General features: G+C 36.4%; 1 protein-coding gene across 8 annotated transcripts in view; it reads right to left on the bottom strand.

The window, feature by feature from the left end:
- HDAC9 (histone deacetylase 9) overlaps nucleotides 1-12838 on the bottom strand; it is a 927498-nt gene that overhangs the window by 849059 nt on the left and 65601 nt on the right. For all 8 annotated transcript variants that reach the window (XM_050783085.1, XM_050783089.1, XM_050783097.1 and 5 more), the window contains exon 2: nucleotides 6203-6323. In XM_050783085.1, coding sequence (XP_050639042.1) covers nucleotides 6203-6227 — 25 coding nt within the window. In that variant the 5' untranslated portion in view covers nucleotides 6228-6323. The remainder of the gene's footprint in view (nucleotides 1-6202; nucleotides 6324-12838) is intronic.

Below are 12838 nucleotides of genomic sequence, written 5' to 3'. Positions count from 1 at the left end.
GCTGTACATGTGTATTTGCAGAGGTAGCAAGATTTTGCTTATAGGGCTGAAGAAAATATATAGTCTAGCATTGTTTCCTAATTGTGTTCATGAAAAGATCAGTGTAAAACAAGTATTTATCAACCGCTGTATATTTGAACTAGATTTTCATCATAATACTTAAAACAACAGAGGTGTTGAAAAACATGACCCCAAAATGCAATAAAGAACAAATGTAAGAATTGTAAGTATCAAGTTTAAAGTACTTTTTCCTCAGCATATGTGCAATTATAATTTCAGATAAATTGACATTATTTTTAAATGCTAATTAAGGAAATATAATATTCAGCATACATTTTACTCCCATTTTCTGCAGAGTTCCCACTAACAGGAACTTGAATTTTGTAACAGCTACACTGGGCATTATTCCGCATGATTCATAAAGAAAGGCTTAGGCAACTCTTAGAAAATGTAGGTAAGCTGATCTGCCCTGATTTTAATGTGTTTCAATCTCTTTAAAGGAAACTTACTTAACTTCTTAATGACTGGTTAAATCAAAAGCGCATTATAAAATACTCCACCTCTTGGTAAGCAATACCATATTTGCAGTCCTAGGTATAAAATTTTAAGACAAATGTAGAGAGAGCCCAGCTGTTCACCAAACCTGTCTCCTCCTCTTCCTGGAGTACTGCTAGACTACATTTCCCAGCCTCCTTTGTGGTTAAGTATGGCCATGTGGCTAAATTCCACTCAACGAAGTGTGAACAAAAGTGATGTACCTTTGGAAACTTCCCACACTCAATGCACTTCTTCCATTTCCCTCCCATCAGCTTGATGTGGAGACGCACACTGACCTTAGAATACATGAACTGAAGAAGCACAAACCAGTTAGAAGCTGTCTGAGGCAAAGGGTAGCTATTAGAAAAAGAGCAGCTCGCTACTCAGGAAAACCCTTTTAGTCTTTATATGAATGAGAAATAACCTTGTTTTCTGTTTAGCCTATATTATGGAGGTTGTTTGTAGTGTTACAATAATGAAAATTATATGTTAAATTATCCACCAAAATTAATTGTGAAAAGCAAATGTAAGAACAAATAAATGTGCAAAACGAATTTATACTGAACATTTTCAGAAAAGGTTTATGCCTCACTTATTAAAGCACTGTCCTTCAAAAACTAGAGAATGAATAAAATGCTTTACTTGGTTTGTTTCAAACTTGAATATCAGATTGAGAAGTTTTGACTTACAAATAGCGAAAGAATGAATCACTTAATTGTGAAGTTAAAGTAGTAAAAAAAAAAAAAAAAATTCCAAAACAATAGTTAATAACTTTAACATACAGTGTTTCCTGTTAACACCATACCCTGTGATTAACTTCTGCTACAACAAACATCAAAAAACTAATTTGCTTTATTATCCTGGAATATTTTTCTTGAATATTACTTGAAATAGATAATTGGCCAGTGGCCTGAAAATATTTCAGTTATATAGAGCTACTTGTCATGGGATTTGACCTGTATTTCATTAAAAAGCTAAGTGATCATACTCATCTAGGGAAGCCATAACCTATTTGATTTGCCCTAAGACTCTATTTCATTTAACATTCATTTTTTATGGTAACACACTATGAACAAACTGAAGAAAAATACCCACTTGGACATTATGATATTTGTTTGTAGCTTTGTCCTGGTTTTAGTTTCCTACTTAATGACTAAATAGCACCACAGTGGGTAATGCGCTGCAGTAAAAGTGGTGAATCATTAAAGAGTTCGTAAATTTTAAAAACAGGGGCAGGCCTTCTGGGTCCCATATGCTTCTAAAAAACCCGATGTTGTGCTGTATTAATTGAACCATGAAGCTTTTATTAGTCCTCTTTAAAAATGCTTGCAGAGAAGCTTTTATTAATGCGTGCCCCCAAATTGTTTATACTACTTAGCATTTCCATAACAATTTATATTTCAAAGAACTTTTTGATCATTAGTTACATCTACTCTACATTTCTATAGAGGAATTCAGCTGTTTAGCAAAACAGAGGCATGAAGATAAATCTCTTACCTAATTTTTGCCCAAGACTTGCCAATAAGAAAATGAATAGAATATGAGAAAATGAACAGAATATGAGGAAATGAACAGAATATGAGATCCTGCTATAAACCTTTCACTTCTATAAACAGCTTGGTCCTCTCACTCCATATGAGTAGAGTAGTTGTTGTAAGTATTCCCACAATGGTGAAAAGAGAGATGAGCTAGCTTTATACACGGGGCTTTGAAAACTAATGTTATAGGACTTTGCAACACATCTCTGGCCACTCTGCCTTCCAAACTTACCTAGAAGCCCACAAGGCCAAAACACTGCACAATTCTAAGGGCAACAGGCACATTGTGTTCTATGCTTGGAAAATGCCTTTGGATGCATTTTCATCAAAATTAATTACAAAAATTAGATTCCATCAAATTTAAAAATCATCCTGGAATCATGTTAGGGTGGATGTAGCCCAATTTATTTTAAAATGTTCAGGCTGAAATCAGGTTTTCTATAATCTTGAGATCAGACTAAAAATCTGCTCTGGGTTAAAATACGCTTAAACTTCTTTTGAGGAAAATCAAGGCACTCCATAAAAATTTCTTTGGTCCATCCATCTCCCCATAAAAATGAGATGGTTTATATAGAAGCAAAGCCACTAGAATGTTCCCCTCAAATTATTGCCTTCTCTAGGTTTCCACAGTGGTAGTTTTCTTTTTTTTTTTTTTTTTTTTTTTTTTTTGGAGACAGGGTCTTGCTCTGTGGTCCAGGCTAGATTGCAGTGCAGTGGCATCATCATGGCTCACTCACTGCAGCCTTGACCTCCTGGGCTCAAGCAATCCTCCCACCTCAGTCTCCTAAGTAGCTGGGACTACAGGCATGCACCACCATGCCAAGCAATTTTTTCAAAACTTTTTTGTAGAGATATGGTCTCACCATGTTGCCCAGGCTAGTCTCAAACTCCTGGGCTCAAGCAATCTTCCCACCTAGGCCTCTCAAACTGCTGGGATTACAGGAATGAGCTACTGCACCTAGCCAGTGTTAGCTTTTTATTTATCTATCATCAGAGAACAAAAAAACTAAATTATCATAGTTTTGCTCACAAGAGAGACACTTACTTGAGACAGGACTTAATGATGTATTTTTTTTGTATTTATGGTCTCCAAATATGAAACACTAGTGCTGTTGAATGGACTAACAGCATTTCTACACTTTGCCAAGTCATAGTAAAGAGCAAGATACATTCTACAATCCAGTGTCCTTCCCCCAGGTTACCACACGATACTCTTCCAGGGAGGAGTCTGGAAATCTGTATTTTTAACAAGTCTCAGGAGATTTTTACTATCTGACACGTTTGGAAAATGCTAGATAAGATGAGTCCTAAAGTCCTTCTTTCTGAGATTTGGCAATTCTGATAAAAAATTACATTACTAGAAATAGTATCCATACTGCTGTACAAAGGAAATAAATTTCTGGTCCTAAATTTATTAAAATACGACACTGAATGGACCAAAGCTATTAATATTTCTGTCTCTCCCACGAAAGGGTGCTGTCCATAAGGGTAGAAACTATGTTTTAGTGCTCATTGTGTCCCTATTGGGTAACACACTGGCTGGCACAAGTAAGATGCTTAATAAGTTTTGAATGAAGAGCTCAACTGCAGCAGCTAGCTGCCACACTTATCCAGATAGTCTTTCCTCCATTCAGGATCCTCAGTGCCCAAAAGCAATACCCAATGCTCTAACTTTGAACATAACTGGGCAGCAAAATTAAAATAAAAACTAGTAAATTTTATACACAAAAATCAGCACTTATTGTTTGACTGAATACATGATTAAGACGGTGGCATTTTGTACTTCATATCAATCACATTTGAATATGGATGGAGAACTTTTCTAAGAATGATGTTAACGCATGGGAAAAATAAGAATTCAAACTATACCAGAACCAATTTTGAAGACAAACATACTCAGTCTGAAACATGGACTATTAAAGAATTTCTGGAACTACTGAAGTGAGTCTATTTTCCTTTCTGGTGCACAATAACTCCTTAGAGCCATTTGTGGAACAAAAGCAAAATAAATGGATGGTGATTGCATAAGACCAATTTAATTCTCTTTTTAGATAGTGGGAAAAAAGATGTAAGAAAAACATATTTTTTTCTAAATCAAACAATCAGGTTATTTCTCACCAGTGGAATATATATGGCACCATAAGATGCAGGCTAATAACAGGAGAAGAATTTTTTTTTTATGTTTGTGGCAGGAACATTTTCCTTTATCTATGCAAAGTGCATTTCAGGTCTCTGATCATAGTTATTTACTTGCAATAAATAGAGAAACTCCTACCCACCTGCCACATTTACTATCACTTTCCTCAACTTCAGATTTCATTCATAAAAACTTCCCAAACAGAGTTGATGGAGACCTCTGTATAACGTTATTGTCAACACAGCAGAATTATTTATAAGAAAAAGGTACACAAGGAAATTTTAGTGACCCTAAAGTCAAGTAAGTTTCACTCAATGTCTTATTTATCCATTACCTTTTCTCTCCTCATAAATGAACAATCATCATGACTGGCAAGAATTTCCTCATCAAAATAGCAGCTTCAAGTAAGATTTTCATTTTATAAAATCAATATTCTTGGGGAGCAGGGTATACCAACATCCACTGCCAAATATTATCACAAGAAAAAAAAATTGACCATAGTGGTTCTAAATTGATGCCTCTTTTAAACACTCCAATTTGGAAACACTGAATTTTTGTACAAATAAATATATGTAATATTTAAAATGCAATATACACCTATATAAGGTAAATGTTATTTTAAGTTCATTCCAATAGTAAGAATAATAGTACTAGACTACAATTGTAATAAGCAACGCAGCTCACAGAACACACTTCAACAAGGTTGTCTGTAGAGGATGGTGGAGGATGGGATGAGAAACAGGCAGAAGAAGCTAAACCAGTGATTCCCAAAGTGTGGTCCCCAAGCAGCAACAGCATTGCCAGCGGAGCCTGTAAAAATCACAATTTCTGGGCCCCACTCCAGACTTACAAAATCAAAAACTATGAGAATAGGGCTTGCTTTAACAAACTCTCCAAGTGATGTCAATGTATGCTAAAGTTTGAGAATCACTAGGCAATAAAGACTCAGAGAGAACGGGCATAAGTAACTGTCATCTGCTTAACCAAGTGACAAGCCAATTATCAAACATGGTTGTGACTAAAGACTCAGGGATTTCTTGACTACACCATGTAGAATCAAGTTCCAAATTCAGCATACAGGTTGGCAGCCTGTTGGGGATATGGGGAAAGGCTGATGAAACAGTAGAATTCCCAAACAGCTAACGTGGGTGTGGCAATCCAGGGAATGAAAATCTTGGCAAAAGTTTTCTCCCTTATACGCCCCGAATATGACAGTACATAAGCTTCAATTTAGAGAGTTGAATAACCCAAGAATATGAATATGCTAAAGAATCTATAAAGAAAGAAATGTTCCTATAAGTATCCAAGCAGAAAATTCTTGTAAAACTTGTCTGTTACTAGTATGTGGTATCTGACCCTACTTCATCATTCCTAAAACTTGGATTGTGTTTGTTCCAAAAATGACAGCCTGTTCCTGGAGGAATGGGTGTTGGCTGTGCTGATCACAGCACTACATGAGCAGCACACATCACTCTGGAACAGGAGGAAGCAGGTGCTGAGATTATAATTAAATATGTATATAGGAAACAGGAGTGGCAGCAAAGAAGGGTGGGGAGGAAAAATATCCTTCCTGTGTGTCAAAGAGATGGAGGTGGAGTCAACCCACAAGCTGACTCCCAAAGCCCCACAGTATAATTTAAAAGCATACAGACACATGTTAGGTCAGAAAGATTACGGGTGCAAAATGGATTCCTACATAATATTTCATATTCATAACTTCATAAAGTTCAATCTGAATGTTACCTTGGAAGCAGAAGAATTAAAGTCCCATGCTCAGACTAAAATGCAAATCAAATCAGTTGTCCAGGAAGCAAACTGGGTGAAGCAATAGAGAATTAGCTATCAAATGCAAAATTCAAAATTTGTTACATTAAGCAATCTTTGTTCAAAAAAAAAGTTCCTTCATAAATTAAATTACTCAGTTTGAAACAACATAAAGCAACATCTTTCATTAAAGTCTATTAACAGTGTAAGAAGCAACCAGACTGACCAGGCTGTGCAGGTGAGCTCATCATGAGAATCGGAGGGACTGCTAAGACTAGAATACAGATTCACAGTCTTTGTCGTTCAACTGCTGACGATGGTCCAAGAGAGATTGGCAGAGGAGAAACCTAGAACATAAGAAAAATGCAACGTTTAAGATACAAGCTATGTCAAGTCACACTGAAAAAGAAACACAGAGAACTGGCCTTTAGTGTCAACTTAGCCACAGTGCGACCATGTGTCTTTGAGGCAGTCATATCAACCTTCCAGGTCTCTAAGTCTTCATCTAAAAAAGAGCAAATTTAGCAGTCTCCCTTATAGAACAAGAATATTGAGAACATAGAAATAAAATAATAGGTGTAGAAGGAATCTGTGAGGGAGAAAGCAATTCACGTAATTATAATTAGCTTACTATTTACTGTTCACTATAATTTGTTTGCTATTATTATTAGAGAAATTAAAAACCTTTTTTGGATTCTTGGATATAAGTATCTCATTACATAGCATTTTAAACTATCGTTATCAAAGACTTCCTCTTACAGAAAGGACCTCTTGGCAAAAAGAAATGTTTAATGGACTAAAAAAAACCCAAAAAGGCCATAAACTATAAGAGTGACAGAAAACTCCCATGATAATTTCCACTTCTTCTTAAAGTCTTTTGTAATCTTGTTCCAGCCCAAAGTAATAGCAACCATAGTCTTTCTAGGAGTCAAACTAACTGGATGGACTTTTCAAAAGGAATTTAAGGGACTTTCTGCTTTTAATTTGAATGTACTTCCACTTCTAGACACTTAAAGGAAAAGCAACTGGAAGGACATTTTCCTAAGAGTTTACTGGAATGTCAAACTTAAGAAAAAAGCAGCAGCTTTTAAAATTACACTTAATGAGTTTCTTACTAAAATAGTATATCCCAATTGCACTATTTTTATAGACAGATGCTGTAACTCTGAGAATTATATACTCCTTTATCTTCAGAATCCAACATATTTATTGTGACTCGTTTTTCCATCACTATTTTGAAAGTGTTATTGCTATTTTTGCCCAAATGTATAAAGCCAGATATAAATACATATTTTCTTTGAAGAACTTTATAACATCACCAAGAATACCTATAATACTTCATATGGTCTCTAAATAGAAATGTGCTATTTAGTTATTCAAACAGCTAAGTAGTGTCATTAGATCTAACAGGCTACTTCTCATAACATCCTTGATGCTCAATAAGTATTAAGATTTAATAACAATTAAAATGTACATTTTTATAAATATCCTTCAAAAATTATATTGATGTGCTGTTTTATTAACATCATCTGAAGAGTCTTGATTTCTATGTTATTGAGAAAGCAACATCTCTAAAGAAAGATAAAAATGAAGGGCAAATTTTTTAATTTTTATATCAAGAAATGGACATTCTGATATTAGTTTTAGATAAAAATTGTTCAATGTGATGTTTACTACAATAATAACATCACCCTTTGGGAGGCCGAGGCGGGTGGATCAGTTGAGGTCAGGAGTTTGAGACCAGCCTGGCCAAGATGGTAAAACTCCGTCTCTACTAAAAACACAAAAAATTAGCCAGGCATGGGGGTGGACACCTGTAATCCCAGCTACTCAGGAGGCTGAAGCAGGAGAACCACTTGAACCTGGGAGGTGGACGTTGCAGTGGGCCAAGATAGTGCCACTCCACTCCAGCCTGGGCAACAAAAGCAAAACTCTGTCTCAAAAAGAATAATAATAATAATGATAATAAACATAAATATAAACATCACTCACTTTGTTCTTCATAGTTACAAAGTACTTTTAGACATGTCACCATATTTGATATTACTTTCATAAGAACCACACTAATAGATAACTTGTAACTCTCTCCTCTCACCCTGGACCTAATAGTTGAGGAAACTGAGATGCTATCTGCTTCATAATTAAAAGTAAATAAAATAAAAGTTAAATTTACTTGAATTTGAATTTACAGACTATCTTAAATTAACAAGTGTGAACTTCAAGATTTTGTCATTCTTATTTTTTTACATTGTGCTCTGAAACATTTTATAAATGCTCTTGATACATTCTTGATTCTCAGTTGCACAATTTGATTTTAAATTAAGAATAACAAATAGAAAGCAACAGGAAAGCTTTAGAGAATGTAAGTGAAGCAGCTCTGAAAAGTACCTTCCATCAAGGGCATAGTTAGTGTGATTCTTAAAAAAATGTTTTTCATCTTTAATGTCACTTTGTACAATTGATACTTGTGTATTTGCCAGTATAACTCAAATTTAGCCAATAATTTCTAACAGTTCAACAGCAGTTAATGTCTACCACTTATTTCCACAAAAAAAACACGTAACAACTCTCCATGACATGCTGATTTGTGGCTGGGTATGTAATAGTTGGGTTTTGATTTCATAGCTCCAAACCTAAGTTGCAAAGTAAATCTGGGATGGAAATACAAATTTGACTTACAAATATCAAGTCTTTTTGAAAGTAAAACAACTCCCCTTGCCTTCAGTTTTTTTAATAACTGCCTCCTAATGACACATTGCTCTAACATTTATGAAAATGTTATCTGAATACTCTTTTAATGAAAATTAATAGGCATTTCTATATTGATATTCACTAGTTTCCATTTACTGCATTTCCATTTCCAATAATCCACATTAAATCAAAGTTATCATTACTGCCACAGCTGCACAAGTAGAATATGGTGATTTAAGGAGTTCTCCTAAAATGTTTCAGGGATATGGATCTGCTGTACATATGTGCACATCACATGTATGGATGCATCATAGGCTATATATGCTTCCCTCTCCTCATAGCCACAAAATCAGATTAGCAGCCTGATCCACACCTTTTAGGGACAAAATTGATATATAATTTTATATAAATTAAGACCACTTTAAGTTGCCTGGAAAAGAAAGAAGGGTCAATGGCCAACATCTGTCAATGAGAATGGGGAATTTATTCTCAAATCTTCCCACACTTCTTTATCCAAATGGGCTGCAGAGTAATAGACTGTTTAGAAGTTCCCCTCATATATTAGTCATTCTTATGATAAGTCTGAACTAGAAATAATAGGAAACTGGCCTTCAGGTGGGTAGATAACAAAAAAAGAATAGAAAAATAATACAAATTGTTTGTAAGTACAGATTATCAAAACATATAATAGAAATATATCTGTTTTCAATTAATAGTTTCAATGAATTTTAACACGAGTTTCTCCATGCTGTAAAAAACATATCCATATAGGTGCACATTGAAGGAAATAAACACAAGTGCAGCCAAAACAACTGCTGCTATGAATCCTTTGTCTCTTAAGATCCAGGAATGGTTATTTTGGTTCTTGACTACATCAATCCACAATAAAAGACTAAGAATCCTTTGCTTCAAAAAGATCATCTCTGACTACAATTTTGTCAGCTCCCTGAAAGAACATTACTACTGTAATATCCTCGGCTGTAGCACAGGGCAACAACTCAAGACAGTGACATCTTGCAGTCTCAGCTTACCCATGCAGCCAGAAAAAAAGAGGGCACTACCACATTTCACTATCCCAGCCTATTACTGTCCTTAACATCATACGTGGTAGTCTTCCATGGGTCCTTTAACCATTCCACCTGCTCAACAGTAATAGCATCACAAGTCAGAAGAGCTTTACATGACACAAAGAAATTACACATGGAGTATCTCTTCTGATCTTCACAACAGCCCTTTGGGGTACACTGAATCAGCTGTTGTTATTTCCATTTTACCAACAAGGCATCTGAGGTGTAAAGAGGTTCAGGAATTTGTTTACAGATATGTGGCTGGCAAATGGAGGGCTGATCCTGTAACTCTTAGCCCAGTGCTTTCTTCGTAGCTTTGCAACTTGGGCAGAGCTGTTTGAACATCAAGACCTTGCCTATCTAGTCATTACAACTTCAGTAATGGCTCATTGAGATGCAGGTCTTCTTTACTAAAGGACCTATCAAGCCATTGAATAGATCAAACTCAGTCACAAAACATGATACAACGAATCCAAAAGTTGCCATAAAAGTCTACAAATCATCTCACAACACAAGCTTTCAAATTTGACTTAGACTTCATGTTTCCTGAATATCACAATAACCATTTTGGTTTTTAACTATACTCTGAGCTTCTTATTACAGTTGTCTTTTTTCCCCACTTTTGGGTAACTAGTATTATTTTGGATAGTGTGCTACTAAAAAAGGAGACCACTTTTGTAGTCTACGTAGGTAACAAAAATCTTGTCTATTTAAATCTGATATATCTTCCTTATGGCTAGGGCAAGCCAAAATGTACAGTTCAGTCTACACAGCCATTCACACTTATCTACAGGTCCTTCTCTTCTCAAATTGAGCCATTAACCATGGTTCCTCTATAGAGTATGCTTCAAAAACTCAGTTTATCACAATCACTATATAGATCATTTATTGGTGGGAAAAGCTTACTGTGCCAACACGTTGAACACCAAGAGATTCATCAGATCCTCAGTCTCTCTCTCTCATGCCTTAGAACCTGAAATTCTACTGTAATTTTAACTTTAGAGAAAAGCATTAGAAAACTGCTCTTTAACATTGTGTTCAACTCAACAACCCTTACTGAACACATACAAGACACACTGTTACCCAACATGGAAACCTTAAATTCTATTTCATTTATCTGTTTCTTGCTTTTACCATAGACAGTCACCAGAATGAGAACACTGACCTCTTAAAAATATCTTTCTTATCTGAATCCTCCTTTCCATTTCAATTAATACTGCTTTGGCTCAATTAATTGTTTGTTCTTGATTGGATTCTTAATCTAGTCTTCTATCTGGTATCCCTGCCTCCAGGGAATGTATAAATAAATGAATGAGTCAGTAACTACAATTTGGTGACACACAGCTCCTTAGTTGGTATTCAAGTGCCTTCATAACTGGTCTCCTTTCATCCCACTTTTCCTCCTTCCTTCTTTTCCTCATGTATGACCCCTACGGTTTCAGGCAATCTGTGATTACTCCTAGAGTGATGTTCAACATAATTAGCTACTACCGAGGGACAGGCTACTCAGAATGAACACCTGTATGAGCACTGGTGGAGCTTTACTAAAACACATCGGCTGACTATGAGTCCTGACTATTCCTACACAGTATCATTCGCAATCCATGCTTTTGTGTCTCTGCAAAGGATACTATTACCTGCACCTCCCACCTTGAATTCTTGGAGTCTTTTTGGTTGGTTGGTTTTTGAGGTAGGGTCTCACTTTGTCTCACGTGATCACAGCTCATTGCAGCTTCAACCTCTGGGCTCAAGTGATCCTCCCACCTTAGCCTCCTGAGTAGCTGGGACTACAGGCGTGTGCCACCATGCCCACCTAACATTTTCACTTTTTTTTGTAGAAACAATTTATCCCCATCATCCTGCCTCAGTCTCGCAAAGTGCTGGGATTACAGGTGTGAGCCACCGCACCCAGCTGTACCTTGAACTCTTTAAGGCCATATCGAAATGAGAATTCTTAGCCAACCACTCCAAGTAAAAGATCAGCTTTCTTATCTATGTTTCCATTGTACCTTGTATCATACCCATAATAACATCACATATGTTAGACAATAATAATGCCTCTTTATGTTAGTGGAGTACTTTCATCCATGATGAGGCTATGTTCTTCAGTTCAGGGACTAAACTACATTCATCTTTGTAACCCCCACACCTAGCAGAGAACCTGGTACATGGCAAGTACACAATAAGTTCCTGATGAATAAGTGAGCAGGCAGTAAGAACTAAACCAATGATTCTGTAGTTATGCAACTTTGAGGCAGAATCACTTATCCAATTTGTTAGTATAGATTCCTGAAAGACTAGTACACAGTCCTTGGATTTGGAACAGAGAAAGAAAGAAAAATATTCTTGAGTTTAGGCCACCATCTAGAAAGAGCAAACCTAGATGAGATGGGTGCCTGCATGGGTTGGGAAGACACCAGACATCCCCAAACTTTGCCCATGAATTATGTTGACCAAGATAGGGTCACTTCCTAGGCTTTTCAATTAAAGTAATTTCTTAGCTCATTGAAAGGATTCCGTTTCTCTCTCACCGTATTAGCATCAGCTTTTTTTCCCCAAGGACATCCATCTTTTTATCAGACATGCTCTACAAACTCAAGTTGGCCTCAAAACAATCAAACCACTTATTCATGAAGACAAGGGAACATGGGATGCAGAGATGTAAGGATACTTGTTTCCCTTCAACTTTAAGTAACAGTAGCAGGACTGTGCTCACGGTGCTCCCGACAATATGTATGTTGTCCTGAGGAAGAGAATGATAAGAGTCTAGGACTCTAGGGGTTCTAGGGACTGGGAAACTGATGGGCACAAGCAAGAGCCACACCAGCAATGAAGTTGGTGATTTAACCTTCCCTAATACCATCACAGACACCTGCTGCTCCGATTCACCAAATGTGCTGGCAAAGACTGGCATATCAACTACTTTTGGCTCATTCTGGACTCTGAGGAGTGATCTATGCAAGACTATTGGTTTCACTCCCCACCTGCACTGCCAAAGGTTTGCTGAATTCACCCTCAGAGCATACCTAGGAGCAGAACATGTCACCCAGAAGGCCACACATCTCACATAGAGTCTCTGTGCCTACATTTTAAAAGCAAATAAT

This window comes from Macaca thibetana, chromosome 3 (genome assembly GCF_024542745.1).
Source record: "Macaca thibetana thibetana isolate TM-01 chromosome 3, ASM2454274v1, whole genome shotgun sequence".
NCBI lineage: Eukaryota > Metazoa > Chordata > Mammalia > Primates > Cercopithecidae > Macaca > Macaca thibetana.
Note: the sequence above shows the minus strand (reverse complement) of the source record. Positions and strands in the feature narration are given on the sequence as shown.